General features: G+C 41.7%; 1 protein-coding gene across 5 annotated transcripts in view; it reads left to right on the top strand.

The window, feature by feature from the left end:
* The window catches only part of FARS2 (phenylalanyl-tRNA synthetase 2, mitochondrial), a 531,358-nt gene that overhangs the window by 106,108 nt on the left and 407,830 nt on the right, over positions 1-17,420 (top strand). For 4 of the 5 annotated variants that reach the window (XM_019522137.1, XM_019522122.1, XM_019522131.1 and 1 more), the window contains exon 4: positions 13,008-13,645. In XM_019522137.1, coding sequence (XP_019377682.1) covers positions 13,016-13,645 — 630 coding nt within the window. In that variant the 5' untranslated portion in view covers positions 13,008-13,015. The remainder of the gene's footprint in view (positions 1-13,007; positions 13,646-17,420) is intronic. The other variant, XM_019522113.1, reaches the window with a different exon arrangement.

The following is a 17,420-nucleotide window of genomic DNA, read 5'->3' on the forward strand; positions in this document are numbered from 1 at the left end:
GCCCTCCTTGAAGTTTGACCCACAGGGTCTCGTTTAAGCCTTCCTCTGGTCCCATTTGGAAAGTAGAACTGGTATACTGTTCCCTAACATAGAGCGCAACCCTGCCACCTTTTTTCCCCTTCCTATCTCTTCTAAACAACCTATAGCCCTCTATGTCTACTGCCCAGTCAAAAGTTTCATCCCACCATGTCTCCACTAGGCCAACCAGGTCAATTTTACTACTTGCAAGCAGGAGAGCAAGCTCCTCCTGTTTGTTCCCCATGCTTCTTGCATTAGTGAAGAGACACCTTAATCCCCCCAAGAGAGCCCTGGGCACTCCCCCTTCCTGAGAGAGACCTGTTCCCTTGCTATATACCTGAGCTCTTACCTGGGCAGGTCCTACACCTGGTTGAGCTAATTTGAATCCATCTGCTGCTTAACTTCTGAGACCAGCTGAAAACTGCTCTCTTATGCTGTGCCCCCATTTCTTCTGTTATAAATTTTAAACCCTCTAAATGGCAATAAGTCCTGTGTTGAGAGGGGAACAGGGGGTGCAAAAATAGCAGCCACTGTGCTGTTGACCTAGCTGCTGCTGCCAGCAGCTAAGCCATGGATTCTGCCCTGTGCACCACTGCTGCCCAGGCCACAGAAGTGCCTGGATATACCTCTCCTAAGTGGAACAACAAATTAGATTTGAACAGGAAAACTGATCAAATCCCACTGTACAAGCAGGCACTCCAGTTTTGCAGTTGCTAAACCCTACTTTTATTTAGCTTGTGGAGTTCATTTAGAACCATACAGCTTTGGTATTTGAACAATAATCTTAATACCGCTAGAGCTGCAGCACAATTGTATGGCTTTTAGGCCCTTTGACCACAATTGAAAGACATTTTTATTTCACCTGAAACATGTATAATAACCTATGGTGTGGGTAGCTGGTGAGTGGTAGGTTTCAGTGCCTGTACTTTCCGTGATCCTGGCATTTCATTGCTGTCCAGTTATGGCTGACAACTCAAAAGAGTAAGCCATAAGTAGGTTGCACTCAGTCAAGTGCCCCACCAGGATGCCCCTGAAGTTCTTTCCTGGCCAACCACTCTTCCTCTTCCCATACATCAATTTATCATGTAGGGGCTGCTTGGGCAATTGAGCACCATCCATCTGAGCCCCATATCCAGCGTGTCATTGAGGAACTGTTGTCTTTATTACCTCCATGAGCACACAGTCCACTCTGCAGGAATTCATCATTCAATTAAGGCAAAAAGTTGCTTTTGATGGAATTTCTGTAGGTGATAGATGCTAGTAAAATCCAGTATAAGTTGAAGAGAACATTTAAATTGTCGTTAGTTTTAATATTCAGTCTGAAATGATATGGCATTTGCACTAACACTTTGATTTTAAATTTAATTTTAGGCTTAGCTTTTAAATAGAGCTGTGTTTTTATAGAATAGTATTCTGTTCTGCCTTGGGAAACTGCCCTATAGTGCAGTGCTGCTGTAGGTCAGAATGGGTGGAAAATATGCTGGGATGTGTGAACTGGCTTTCTGCATGAGTATACTGTTGGGGTTAAAACAGGACACAAAATACTGAAATTTGTTAAAGAAATAGGCAGCTGGGATTAGTGACAAGAGGTGGGTTGTTGTTATTACCTTCTATTCCAAACTTCAGATGATTCTTACCCATAATATGTAAGAAAAATATGATGGTTAATCGCCTTAAACAAAAAAACATTTTCTAATTTTCTCTTTCAATATTGCTGCAAGCCTCGAAATGTTGCCAATGGTATCATCATGATTAATGTGTCACTGTTAGGAAACAGACAACAAGCCAGCCTGCAGCATCTCATAACAATTACAAAACCTGCAAAAGGGGATATTCAGGATATTTCCTACAAGTTGCAGCTACCAGAGCTCAAATGGTCTGCACGCAACTTGGTACACAAAAAGGTGAAAAGCTAAATTATTTAAAGTCACATTTTCTTGTCTCCTGCTCAAGATTTTATCAGTAATACAACATTTGGAGGACTTTGCAAATGTTAAAGTTCTCAGTAGCATCTGAAGCTACTCAGTATCCAGTAGGATCAGAGCCTAAATGTACATGTGATGTTTAAAAAAAATCTACGTATTACAAAATCTGAGTTCATGGGAAGGCTGCAAGACTATCTTGGGGTATAGGATGCCTGGTTTCTTACTATGAGAGTTAGCTATCTAAAAAAACCCACCCAAACTTTATTAGTACGCCACTGGAAACCATTTCCACTGTCCCATTGTTATCTGTGGTGAGGAAGGGAACAGAGTTGTGAAACATTCAGGCAAGGTCATGGCTAGTACGGTGATATTTGCTGTTTTGTGCCCACATAGTTTTCATAACTAAAATGCAATACTTAGCTAAATTCCTAAGCAGACTGGGTAAACGTCCAATTTTAGCATCTTAACATATGCTTATAATTTTTTCTTTAGCATATGCTGTGATGATGGATCTCCCCTTCCCACACATGCTGTACATAAAGATGTCAGATCACAAAATGGTGGCAGTCCAACTTCTCTAACATTTTCTATTGCACTACAGAATTTTGTATTAACTAAATATAGTTGGACAAGAGACAGAATAGAATGGCTTTATGGAGCATTGTTTTTAAACCTTTCATATACTCAGTTCATATATCTATAAACTAAATATATAATTATGTGTCTGTATGGCTGAAGCCACAGACAGTAATATGTATGAGGTCAGAGGGAGCTGAAGCAGCTCAAGGTGTTTTTATATTAACTCATAGCAAGCGATCCTGAGAATCGAGTGTATTTAGTTTACTAGAAAGGATTTAGCTTCCAAACTGAGGTGTTCTCTATCCTGCTTAGCATCAGTTAGGGTTGGTGACAGAGATCATAATGATATACACACTTTTTTTTTTTTATTGTGGGCTGTCAGTTTCAAGTCAATTCATCTTTCTGTCTCATTTTTTTTAAGTTCTGCGTACCTGGATTCTCAACATAGGCCACGTACAGACATTCAGTTGGTCCTTGGAATATCTGTACATGTTTGCATTCAGAAGGAGAGAGGGACTCTTACTCTGCAATAGCACAGTAGCATCCTGGGGTGGGTAAGCAGGGCACCATCCCCAGGCACTGATTTAGAGAGGGTGCCAGAATGGAACCTGTGCCAAGGGGATGCCTGAAGCTGACATACAGTGAGTCCATCCTATAGCCACAGGAGCCCAAGCCCATGCTGCCACATCAGTAGTCATAAGAGTAGCAGCCATTGCCAGAGTATGGAGAGCCCAGACCACAGCAGGTAAGACTCTGTCTTTCTCTGCCCTTTGCTCTTCAGTGGTTGGTATAATATCCCTGTTCCCTCCTACCATATGCCCATGGCATGGAAGGAGCTTTCTGTGCTTCTGCAATAACTTTTATTTTCTGAAATAGCTTTTGGGAAGTAGGTGTGGGCATGATTGATACAACTGCATTTGTGCTAATATGTCTTAATCCCTGTTGCACTAAAGTACAGGAATCAGGGATTAGACGTGAAAACCTGGGTCTTCATATGAGTATGATCCACTTAGCTCCTCAAATTGTCTGAGTGGTCATACTGCAGGATCCCAGCGGTGGTATTTATATTTGACCTACTTACCTGGAGACGAGTTTCTTGCTATGGTGTATATCTACTAAATTCTGTCTAAAGTCTACTGTGTTCCAGGATTGAAATGGCTGTATTTCAGTAGTGGATGGAGGGATTCCTTTATGCACAGGTCTAGGTTGTGATTTGTGCTTTATAGATATGTTGAGGAAGGAAGTGAGAGTACAACAAACATAACAAACATCCTTCCCATTAATTTTAACCAAGGGGTCAGGTACATTCCTGGTCTGTCTGCTGTTGGATGTCTATCCATTGACTTCAAATAGACTTTGGATTGAGTCCCTGGTGTACCAAGAACAAAAGAAAAGCAGCAATTCTTAGAAACCTCAATATGGAGAGCGGGATGTTGGGAGAGATGAGCTCATGACCTTGACCTCCCTGCCTCTAGTAGCTAGAAAAGCTGATTTAGAAACAGGGAGGTGTGGTTCTGGAGGCAGGGAGATAAATAGTGCAATAGGATATAGCGGGTTTTACTACTGCATATACTTGTCCCGTGCCACTGGGAGGTGGCACCAGGGACCCAGGCAGCCTTCCTCCATAGCACCACATCCTACCATGAACTATGGATCAAAACCACAATCAAGCCCAGAATTTGTAACACATTTGTAATACCTGTCTAGTGCTTTGCACCTGTACAATTCCAGTTGTAGTTCTTCAGCATTTTTTCTTACCTATGGTCTTATTTTTTAGTTTGCTATGGCTATTAGCTGACAGACAATCTTTGCTGTAGAATTCAGGTATTGTCAATTTACACAGAAATTAGCTCTGAACTACTGCCAAATAATGAATGCTGTGGAGATATAGCTGGAAAAAGAAAACAGGACATTTATACTAGTTTTTCCCAGCTCTATATAGAGTGCAACCAGGAAAAAATATTGATTACAATTAAACACAATTAATTAGAGTACCTTTAACATCAGATATTTATTGTTAGTACAAAGAAAGGAAATTCATCATTTTCCAATGTTACTAGCCACCATTGTGAACATTTCTTTCATTTGGATTTTTCTTTGTAGGTGCTGAGAGATTAAATACTCCTCCCTCCAACATCTCTTTTTAATTTCACCTAGCCACAGCATGAAAGTAACTTAAGCCAGAAATCTGGCCACTTCTTTTTAGCTAAATGAAAATCATAAACAATGGAATTGAATTGAACCCAATACCATTTTTCTCTTGTATTAACTATGCAACTAGCTGGTGGCTAATGGAAAATGTCTCTCTTTTTCTCTTTCTGTGTGCCGGCGTGCGTGCGTGCGTGTGTGTGACTGATTGACTCAGTGAGTGACTACTGTTAAACTTTCCTGTTACCTTATGTAATGTCATAGACCCCAGTCCTGCAGCTTGGGCTACAATATATTTTCCATTTGCAGGATCTGGGTTTAAGATAAGTAATAATTTTGTATCATAGTGTTCACAATAGTCCTATAGTCAATATAAAAATTTTTGGTAATACTGCAGATACTAAGTAATTTTACTTATCTAGACAAAATCAATGTGAGAATTGTGCTATAGTTTCTTAGTCTGCTTTTATACAAGTTAATCAAGAGTATGGATCTCATGGTGTAACCCATCAACATCTCTGGACTTTCCAGAGCCAAAAATAGTAGAGTGCCGACTGCAAGCTTCAGAAATAGTAAGACCTTAAAAAAAAATCAGCACCATGTTTTTAAGCTTTTATTCCCAAACATAGTAACTGGAAACTTTCTTTCTAATGAAATCTTAGGTTCTCTGATAATCTCTGATAATCACGTAATTCTGGGAAGAGTGATATTTAGCATATCAACAAATACCATGAGACGTGATAAAATAGCGAGATCTGGTAACACTGCAGTTGTATATAAGATTGCACTGGAAGTTTTTAGAAAAATAAATTGTTGGCAGATGGTCATATTTACTTAAGGGAAACTGAATTTATTAATTCTGCCTAGAATTTCTCTCTTTGAAGCATCTGTCTGAAAATGTGAACTCACGTTCCGTGAAGGAGAATGTATGTTTAGGGAGAAGGGAGCCTCTTTTATAAACAATCAGGATGTCTTGGGTTGGGTAGCCGTTTTGTTGTTTTGTGTCAAAAGGTTGTGTGGTTGTAAGAATCTCAGTTCTAATTAATTAGAAACTAATTTTGCAGTATCCTTTGACAAAGTAACTTTGTCAATAAATACAAGTTTAACAGGATTTCGTGAAGGTTTTAAGGTGTTGAAATAACTTGAAGTGAAGCATTGGATACACTGCCAAGATGCTCAAGAAGGCTAGATTTTGTTTTGTGAACCTGAAAAAGAGGTGTACCTTTCATTGTTTCATTTGATTGCAGGACTAATGAAACAGCATCTTCTATTTTTGCCTTGTGGTTTTTTAATATATCCTAGCAAATTAAAGCACATTCCAATCAAGTTATATTTGTTTTTGCTTCAGTTTTAAATGGAATAATATAGCCCTTAGCCCTAACGTATTAGGAAAGCATCTCAATCCCTTTTAACTAGGGGGGATATAAGTGTTGTGTTATATGAGATGATGCATGACACCATTTGCACCCTCTTTTCGAAGTCCTAGATCAAGCCATGGTAGCTTCTGTTAATAAATTACTAGAGACCATTCAGGAACAAGCTAGAGGAAATGAAATGGAATATGGAAAATATTGAGGTTTAACTAAATTTTATATTATTTTCTGCAGAGCTGGTTTGGGGGCTGTGTAACTCAGGCCCACCTTTTTCCTCTCTTGCTGATTTAAGGGACCTTTTGAATATACAAGAATAATCTTAGCTTTTATTTATGTATTTTTAGCATTAGTATCTCACTCTTTTTTTTCCTTGGAAAGCTACCTTGAAAATGCAAGCCAGTAGCTAAGACAGGATTTTGGAAGGATTTTTTTTCACAAAACCCTTGTTTTACTTTCATTGCTCACACCTGCAATATTCTCAAAAGGCTGGCATTGGTATAGTTGAACCCTGTCACCTTCTGTTGTTTCCTGATGCTTTGGGGAACACAGATCAATACAGCTGGTAGTACCTGGGCTGTAGCCAATAGGAGGCAGTCTGACCACCAGTTCTCTTACAAATGACTTTTTGCTTCTGGTGAATGGCCAGTGTAACTTCTGGCCACAAGAAACAGAATGATCCAATATTCATATGTTTAGACTTAAACCCAGTATCTAGACCACATGTCCTTTACCAAAGTTTAACTTCAGTGCCTTTGTTTTTGCCGTCCTTAAAGTAGAGGCAGGGACACTCAGCTATTTTAGTGTTACCTTTTGTGATAATGTTTGTTAAGTCCTTCTGTATGTATGTGTGACCCTTCTGCCAGGCACTGGCCACATATCAGGCTGGGTTCAAATTTAGGAGTTTCACACCAACTTCCCAAGTCTGGCTTGAGCTCCTACCCAGAAGCCTGGGAAAATACATGTTAACCGTTTTAAAGTGAACAAACTTCCCTACTAGCAAGCAATATTACATTAAAACAGGGTTTATTACAGGAGAAAGGAAATGTACACAACCTTAAAGAAATTGTTAACTATTAAACCGTAACTTAAAATGCCAAACAGGTCTTAGGGGTGCATCCACACATGTGCTTTCCTGTGGAGTTGACTATTTAACTCCACAGTAAAGCATCACCTTCTACACATGTGCCCATATTAGGGTGTGGTAAATTAATTAATGCTGCTGTAGGATAGTACTGTCTGGGACAAGTACCATCCTACGGCAGAGTAATTTACATTACTGCAGTGCGTGTGTAGAGAGTGATTGGGACTGGCTAGGGCACAAGGGTGCTACAGTGCAGGGGCTGTCTGCTGGCTAGTCTCCCACTGTAGCACCCTCGTGCCCCAGCCAACCCCTCTACCACCTGATGCCACTACTCAGAGTTTGGAGCTGAACTCTCAGGCTCCCTGCCAGCCCAGGGCTGCTCTACCTTGGCTCAAATTGCTGCAATCCCAGGCTCATGTGTGAATGCTGCGCCCAGGAGCAGCTGATTCTGGTGTGAACTGCACCAAAGTTTACCAAAGTTCTGCTGGTGTGAACCGCACCAAAGCCTATTGTGTCAGGGTAATTGCACATGTACACTCACCCAGTTACTGGAAAACCAGCTTGGGGAAAACTACCACTTAGCCCAGTTATTTGGGAAGGGAGATTCAGCCAGGAGTGCTGTCTGAAGGCTCCACTGCCTACACCAGCCAGCAATGGCGGATACTGGATAGGGAGGCCCATCCTGGAGGATCCTGCTGCTTCTTCCTGGCAGGTATTGTCACTCTGCTCCAGGGGCTCTTCCATCCATGGCAGCCCAAAGTAGCAAATGCTGGGTAGGGAGTTCTGAACTGGAGTTGCTGCTTCTCTGCTGCTAGGGATTGCTACTTTATCACTGCCAGGCATTTCTGACACTCTTCCACTACAGGACATCACCAGTCCTCTGGTGACAGTAGGGGTCGCTGCCACTCTTCTTTGGGTTGCCTATGCAAACCCAGCTTTTTTAGACCTTGACCTATTCAACAGCTAGGATTTTAGCTTTTATAGCTATAGTGAGTATCAGGCCTCTGCCTGTAGCAACTATAGGGGCTTGTGCTCACAAGCACTTTCCCCTTGAGGAGCTGATCAGCCACAATGCTATCTAGGGAGTAACTCCTGTTTAGATTCTTTCTCATGTGTGCTGTTGCTGTTCTGGAACTGAGGGCCACCCCACTACAGATCTCCGTAGACCAGTGGTACTCAACATTTTAGTCCCACGGGCCAAATTAGTGGTACAGCTGGTCCATGGGATGGTTAGAGCCCTGTGTACCAGGACTGGGCCCTCCTTCCCTGTGCTGTGTACCAGGATTGGGCACTGGGAGCCTGACACTCCCCATTACTGCCCCTGTTCTCTGGGACTGGGCCCTGTGGGCCTGACACTGTCCCCTCCCAGCTCCTAACATCAGGATTGGGCCCTAGGACCCAGCGCCACACCTGCCTGGCCCTGAGTGCAGGGCCCAGGATTCCGCTTGGGTGTGGAAATTTGGTAGCAGGGGAGTAGTGCTACTCTTGCTAAATTTCTAGACCCATGGGGAGCCCTGAAGGCTGGAGGACACAGTGCCAGGGCCAGATCTGGCCCATAGGCCAGTAGTTGAGCACCTGTGCTATAGAGCCAACGCTGCTGACCCATCAGTGAATTTTGCATAACCTTCTATTAGCAATATTTTTGTGCCTACAAACTTCACAGTTTTGGAAGGGATAGCCAGTGAATACACAGATCTGACCCACCTGCCCATTACAGTTGTACACTTTATCTAGAAACAGAACTTTAACCATAGCCGAACATGCATAGCATAAGCCAGGTTGCATATGTTAGTGCTAAGATTTCCTGCAATAGATACATGGCATATAAAGGGCAGGGCTACTCTGTTGTGGCAGCCTGTCTAGGCTGAGACTGCTCCTCCCCTCCCTCTCCCCCCTTGTTCCCACTTACATCTTCCAAATGGAGAAATGTGCCACTGCAGCTCCTTTAGGGTGTCATGGTCAAGCACAGTGGGGACTGAGGTCTTGGAAGTGATTGTAGTGGGAAACTATGAGAGCCTTACTGTATATTTCCATGTTCAAAGTGTACGAGTAAGACTAGGTAGCTGGGTTCTGTTAGGAGCTTTCTAGCAAAACGTGCTACTGCTGCAGTGTAGATAATTCCCATGGTACCACAGGGCCTGAAGCCTTCAGAATTCCTGCTTTATTTGGCAGTTATCTATTTAATTACTTCAAAATATCGCTGCTACTTATGAATGCAGCACAACCAAGCTCTATTTCTGCAACCAGAGAAACTGAGGGATAGTCAAAAATCACACTTTTGTAAAAGATTAGTCACTTAAGTCTGAGCATCTTCACAATCTTCCATTCCATTGACCTTCACAAAAATCCAAAAGCCAACTCTGCACAGTGCTATAATCAGCTTGGACAAGTCATTTGGGGTGGGTTTGGCATATTGGTTACCTGAACTCATCCAGAAATGCTAAGATCAGTCTGACGTTGTGGAATCTTAATTGAGAACCTCATGTAGTGTTCATATGTGAACTTAATATGTTAGTTATATATGTGTCTTGGGGCTTGGCCATCTGCTCTTACACAGTTGCTTTATCATTTGAAAGATTAAGCTGTTTTTATTTGGTGTTAAATAGAAAAACAACTACAAATGCATACTGTGGGCCACATACCATATTTACTCAAATATAAGATAACCACCCCAATATTTAGATTCTATATATGGAAAAAATTATAAATTAGTTATAATTTTCCAGGTATAGTATCTAATTACTGGAGGTTTGCTTTGAATTTGTCCTCCTACTGCTACAGCAGGAAAAATAAACTGGGGAGTCAGGTAGCTCCCTTGCCCTCTGTCAACCCATATTTCTTCTCCCGGTAGCCCTTTTCCTGTCTCCTTACTGTCACTCTGCTTTCCGTAAGCACGTGAAAGTGAATAGCAAATTTGAAAACACTAACCTCTAAATTATATATACCTGTAGTATTTGCATAAAGTACTTTGTTTTGCTTGATATAATTCATACAGAAATGATGCATCATACTTTTTTTTTTTAAACTGCTGCAAGATTTAGCAGAGGTGCTCCGTAAATGCACTTTTAAGTAGTGCTTTTGTACTGACTTATGTATCATACAACCTATGCCTGATGTTAGTCCAAAGCTAAAAGGCTTTGCCACATAATTCATTGGGCTGCGCCGCAGCTGAATCAAAAGCATTTCAAGCCACGGTGACTTCACGGCTCAGCAGTGCTCAGTGTGTGTGTATGCTCCAGATACCCAGCACAAAGGATCCATGTGCTAATTAGCCCCCCACCCATGACTGTAATTGGGTGTTCTTATGAGGGGTCCTGAGATCCTGCCAAAATTTTATGCAAATGAGGCATGGAGCAAATATGGTCCGGCTTCACTTCATGGATGGCAGGGACACCTGCGCCAGGCTGAGAGCACGCCATAGGAATTCGGGGTTGAACTGTTTGGGGCCCTGTTTGGTGATATTTGCTAAGCATTTAAGGCTGGTAAAGAAACAGGACTCATTGGAGCTCAGCTGTGGGAGTGAAGAGGAAGTCGAAACGTATGCAACATAGTGGCTCACCGTGATTTGAAAGAGTTGCTGCTGAGCAGGACTGTGCTTAATGGGAACTAGCATATACTTTATTCAGATGGCTTGCACTAATCTATTCCTTCTTGGCCTCTTGGGCTAGGGACAGACATTACACATAAACCAGTTTAAATAATCAGAAACTGGTTTAAACCTGTAACAGAACAGATGCTCAGTGCACATAAACCAGTTTGAAAATGGCTGAAACCTGGTTGAATGTAGTATCACACTTAACTGATTTGGGTCAAACTGGTTTATGTAATGTCTGTCCCAGACGCTTTCCTGGTTTAAGTTAAATCAGAGTCCCCCAGCATCCCAGTTGCTTTGCAACTCTGGTTAGGGCTCTGCTGTTTGCTCCAGCCCAGCAGGGCTGGCCCCTCCCTTCTGCTCCCTGGCTGCAGCTCCGACAAAGACTGTAGGCATCTGCTTGGCTTCCTCCTGCTCCCCTCAACACTCCTTGTTCAAGCAGGGATTCCCCCCTCCCCTATGCCTTACACAGACACCTCTCAGCATTAGCTAGCATACCACATGCTGGCTATGGTCCATACTGTGGGAGATGGGACAAAGGCAAACAAGACAGTGTCAGCTTAGGGCTCTTTGGAGCTACTCAGCAGGTAGCTGGTAATGTCCCACAGTTCCTTCCTTTGAAAAAGCTGTTTAAGAAGAGCTTGAACTAATGAGAGAATCTGTTGTTTTGTTTGATGGGATGATAAATGCAACCATGGCTACCAAATACATCCTTGAAACAACTCCCTGTGTAACTCAATGCTGTGTTATCAACAGTGAGGGGGGAAACCCTCCCTAATCAGAGCATCCTGTGGGGTCTGGCTATGCCTCCCTCAGCTCAGCACTGTGGAAGGGAGGGCTGCTCTAGAGCCCACCACCTTCTAGCCTGAGCCACTGCAGGCATGTGCCGGCATTTCTTCAGTCCATAGGGTATGTCTGAATGGTTACAAACTGGTTTTGCTTGGCCAGGTTAGACTAAGCTGCAAAGATTGAATCAATTCAGGCTCAGGCTTTTTGAATTTGTCTCCCTAGTCTTGTAGGCTAAGATCTAGTGTAGTTTGCTGCACTGGTCTGTTGCCCAGGTGAGATCTCTTTAGAATGGCATTGTGTTTGTGGGTGTAGATTTGTCCAATGCACTGCAAACAGGAAGCCTTATGAGAGTCTACTGTAGCCTCCCAGTGAGATCTCAGCTATATGCCTGCTTTATGGAAATGGCAGATTTCTCCCCAGCTTACTCCTTTGGCCTCTTGGCGGAGGGCAAGTGAGATGCAGGGGCATCCAAACCCCAAGACCTCCAAGGTTAGGCCTGCATGTAGGATGGCTGCTAATGGATTTGAGAACATCTGAAGCCCCAGGCTGAAGAGTCTGGGGCAGAGGATACTTGCCAGTGGTAGCGCCACATGGATTTGAACTATTTAAGTTCTGCACAGTCCATAGGATTTGGAACTGATTTGGCCAATTCAATCTGGAACACAAAATTAAAAAAAAATGGTAGGTTTCCATCAACATGTTTGTCCAATGTGGGCCATGTGTTTTATAGTCATGCTCAATGTGGGCTGTATTTAATCAGCTTTATAGTTGGTTTCTATTAGTGAACTTATGCTCCTTTTAGCAGCAGTTCAAAGACAGACAATGTATTTAATGTGGTTTCCCTGTATGTGAAGGTAAGACAAGGGTTTTTTTTTCCCCATGCTGATTGTGGGGGAAATACTTTATCTTGTATTTGAGTAAATACTTCATGTTTTGTTTGCATGGATTGCTATGAAATGTTCGAGGTTCTTCCTGTCTGCTTCCTAATGGTGGACAAAACCTGTGTAATAAATAAGGCAAAGTACTGCCTCTTTTGCTTTGCTCCTGCTGCTTAAGTGCATCATTTACCTATCTGGAATCTATGGTGGTACATTAGTGCTTGGAATATTAATATAAACAAATCTCTGATTGAAAATGCATATTGCCAACCCTCACCACAGCTTTTTGTTTGCATCTTTTTGCTATTACTTTTATTTTTTAATAGAATGTAAAGAATATGAAAGACTCTACCCTTCTCTTACATTATCATCCTGACAGCTTCACATGGGACAGGATCAGGCCTGAGTTCATTAATACTGAAGTGGTGAAGGACAGATTTGTTATATGATCTGCAAGCAGCTGTAACTGGGTCATAGGACTTCCCTGTAAAGTAGTGGCCTAAAACTGGAAATGTGTCTAGTTTATTAAATAGGCAGTTTGCACTTATTCATCATTAAATGTTTGCGATTGTTATAATGAGAAAAAGAAAATCCTGGCTTATAGTTTTTGTGCTCTTTTTTTCTAGATCCTAATGGTTACTGTGATGGCAACCCCTTGGAAACTTATGAGAGTACTTTGTTACTCCAGAGCAACTTTATCACAGAGAGTCCCAGTCAGAGGTATCCCCAGTGATCTGATGCATGTAAGGTCCAGGCCCATATTTTCAAATTTTGCTGCTAACACACCTACTTCAAATACAGTGGAACTGCATGGTAAAGTGTACCGCCGGGATGACTACACTAATGTTACTGAGAGGATTCTGTCCAACGTGGGGAGGAACTTGCATAACCAAAGGCATCACCCCTTGTGGCTCATCAAAGAACGGATAAAGAATCATTTTTACAAGCAGTACCTAGGACGCTTTGGAACCCCGCTGTTTTCTGTTTATGATCATTTCTCCCCAGTCGTGACAGTGGAGCAAAACTTTGATAGTTTGCTTATTCCACAAAACCATCCCAGCAGGAAGAAAGAGGATAACTACTACCTGAATTGCACCCACATGCTGAGAGCACACACTTCAGCCCACCAATGGGACTTGATGCACTCTGGGCTAGATGCCTTTCTGGTTGTGGGAGATGTTTACCGCCGTGATACCATTGATAGATCTCATTACCCAATTTTCCACCAAATGGAAGCAGTTCAGCTCTTCTCCAATCATGAGGTAAGAACTGTCTTCAGTGGCTTCATCAGTGATTCTCAAACTTGCTGGAGAATCATGGGATGCCACCAAATCCTATGAAGGTGCTAGAGTGTGAGGAGATAAGCAGATAAGCCAGGCTCTGGTCAGAATTATGATTCCTTTCACCATCTTGAGAAGTGTAAAAACTTCCTCACCCCTTTGGCAAAAGGTACTACAGGAGGTGGTGGATTATCTCTTATTTCCCTGAGGCAGCATGGTTGGTATCTTTGCCCCTCTATGTAATGCTGCACCCACACTGAGCATGATATTAGCCCAAAGCCAAAAGGCTCATGATTTATCATATAGTTCATTAGGATGGGTCCCAGCAGAGACGACAACATTTCAAGCCATGGTGACCCCATAGTTCAGAACTGCTCAATATACATGTGTACACCAGACACCTCTCTGCCCTCACAAATGATCCATATGCTAATTAGCACCCCACCCATGACTGGAACCAAGTGATCTTGTTATGAATCCTGGGATGCTTCAAAAATATATATGCAAAGGAGGTGTAGGGCAATGGGTATGGCTCCACCTCATGGAGGCAGGGCCATACCAGGCTGGGGGGTGACAGAGGGATTCTGGGTGAACTGTTTGGGGGCTCATTTGGTGATATTTGCCAGACATTTAAGGCTAGTGAAGAAACACAACTCAGGAAATGGGGAAAAATGGTGTATCTTAGCTATGGGAGAGAAGAGGAAGTCGAAATGTATGCAATGTTAGTAGCTCACCATGACTTGAAAAAGAGTCAGTGCTGAGAGGGACTGTGTGCAATGGGCACTATCATATATCTTATTTAGATGCAATGCACTAATCTATCTTTGTGGTAGATTCCCATTATCACCTGGCAGGGGAAATACTACAGTCATGAAAGTGGCAGGAGAAAGTACCCTGACCATATAGGTGGCTTAAAAATGGCTTTGTGTAGTGGACGGTTCATGTCTGTTTGCTTACAGACAGGACTCTCTACAGGAGCCTCATAGTTAGTTTCCCAATGGCTAACTTCCAGTGGGAGGATCTTGGATACATGCCGACTTTATGGAAATTGGAGACTCCTCCCTAGCTTGCTTCTGCAGCTGTACAGCAAAACTTGGGAGTATCCGAACCCCAAACGTCCGGGCTTGGGCCTGCACGTAAGATGCTTGGTGAAGGATTTGGAAGTATCTGAAGCCCCAGGCTGAAAAGTTGGGGTAGAGGATACTTGCCAGCAGTAGGGCCACATAAGGTTTTTGAATGATTCAAGGGATTCGGAACTGATCTAGCTAATCTGACCTGGGACACGAAAATTTTTCCTTAAGGAAAAGTAAAATATATATTGCTATCATCACTTCTTGGCTTCTTGTGGGCTATTTGAAGTCCCGGACTAAAGAGTCTGGGATGGAGGATACTTGCCTGTAGTATCTGGCAGTATCTGAACTCCAAGACCTGTGGGCTTAGGCCTGCACATAGGATGCCTGCCGATGGATTTGGGAGTATATGAAGTCCCAGGGTGATAGGAATGGGATGGAGGATGCTTGTCCATTCTAGTGCTATATGTGGTATTTAGAACGATTGAGTTCTGCCTACTCAATCAATATGGGTTTTGGAACAATTGAGTTCTGCTAAACTGATATGATTCAGAACTGATTTGGTTATTTGATGTTTACCTTATATGAGACATGTGTTTTATAGTTATTCTCAGTGTTTATTAGCTGCATTTAGTCAGTTTCATAGTTGGTTTCTATTATTGAGCACATGCTGCTTTTGATAGCAGTTTAATGACATACAGTATATTTAATGAGCTTTCCTTGTATGAAAATGGAAGACAAGGGGCTTTTTCCTCCCTGCTGATTGGGGAAAAAGACTTTATCTTGCATTTGAGTAAATATGGTAACATTCTTAAAATTGATGCCAATATGTGAAAAGGGAGCCTAGCACAGAAGAATAATGGGGCTTGTTTACTAGAGGAGAGGAAGAGGAAAGACTTCTTTTCCTTCTAGTGGCTTGAACATCTCCACCTATATCATACTTATCACACCAATGGGTATGCTTCTACTCAAAACACAAGTCACTTCCATAATGCATGTTATTTTTTTTGGTACAATATGTTTATGACCATCTGCTTTGGTACCAAAAAAAGATCCTGTGTAATTGTCATATTTTCTGTAGCTCCGTTCCTGCCTATATAAGAAAATAAAACATTATTTTATGCCTATGTCAGTACATTGCATGTGTATGTATGTGTACACACACACACACACACACACACACAATGTATTAGACATGTTCATTATATATTATGTGTATATATAATGTATGTACTACTATTGTGGAAATGCCACTTGCACTGCCAGTTACTGTTGAGGTGAGTACTTCATGTAAAAGCAGGACTTCAGCTATGTAGGTATGAAGAATGTGGCATAGTCTTCTCAAAATTACTGTACCCAGTCTGAAAAAATAATTCATTTTTTGAAAATTTGAAGGGAAATTGGTTGATTAAATTTGTGAGTTAAAATCAGTTCAAGAATGGATCCTTTAAGAAATGTCATGCCCTAGGTCAAAATTGTTTCTTTCTTGTAAGCTAGCTTATATGAAGGCAAGGATTGATTTTTCACTATGCCGTGCCTAACTTCATTTGATCACAGACCTGAGGAATAATGTCTTGCATTTGAAAGCTTGTCTAACTTTATCTCTACTACATAGTTGGTCCAATAAAAGATGCTACATGAAGAACCAAGGGCTAAACATTGATAAGACTTTTTGGCACATTGTATTTTATCCAATTCCTGAATTCTTTCCACAGAAAGGTGGAAATGACCCTCCTCCCTTTTGATAGATCTTGATCTCCCAATGATCAGTTTATTTTCTTCTGCTAATTATGTTTGCTATTCTTGAGAATTTTTCTTAGCCTCTGCTGTTTTTTTCATTATGCTATGCCTGGCTTCCTGTGAAATGAAACCTGATGAAGAATGTATTGCACTGGAAAGCTTGTTTAACTTTATCCCAGCTACATAGTTGGTCCAATTAGAGATATCAGCCTAAAAAGTCCTTCCTTCTTACATAATTTCTGAACCATCCTGGCTCTAACATCACTCTTTTACTACCTTAATTATGGATTAACTAAGATGCTACAAAATTTTCCTATAACTAAAACTCCCCAACCCCTTCATCTAGATCTGATTGCAGCCTTTAATAAGAGGTTTCTCCCTGCTTTCTCTTTTCATTCACTTTTTTCTCAAAATGCTTGATGTATTGTCAGAGGATGTTCACATGCGATGTATTCTTGAATCATAGCTGTATGCTTACTTGCCAGGAAAAGATATTTTCTGCCTGGAAAAAAACTGTCTTAGAGTAAACAATAATTAGATGGCACAGCAAAAGCACCAATGTCTGTTTGTTGGAAGGGCTACGGAGTGATAGGCCGTATAAAGTTCACTTCATAAGGTTTGAAAACTTTGTTTTCTTCTTGAATTTTCAAGTTAATACAGATATAGCATATGGTAACATAAACAAATAATTACAAACTTAATTGCAAGAGTGAAGTGAAAATTCTAATTCCAAAAATAACACCATGGATTTATTTCATGCTGAAATGCTGAAGGGCATTAGCCTTTTTGTGTTTTGTCCTTTGATTGCCTCATCAAAATTTCTAAGCTACTTAACTGCTTGAGAAGGATCTAACTTCTGTGAAAAGGGAGTAGAGGGAAGAAGGGGAAGAGAGAGACAGAAAAGTGTGATTTATAAATGGGGAAAAACATTTGACATCAAGTCTTTA

This window comes from Gavialis gangeticus, unplaced genomic scaffold (assembly GCF_001723915.1).
Source record: "Gavialis gangeticus isolate Ggan-Ray unplaced genomic scaffold, GavGan_comp1, whole genome shotgun sequence".
Lineage (NCBI taxonomy): Eukaryota > Metazoa > Chordata > Crocodylia > Gavialidae > Gavialis > Gavialis gangeticus.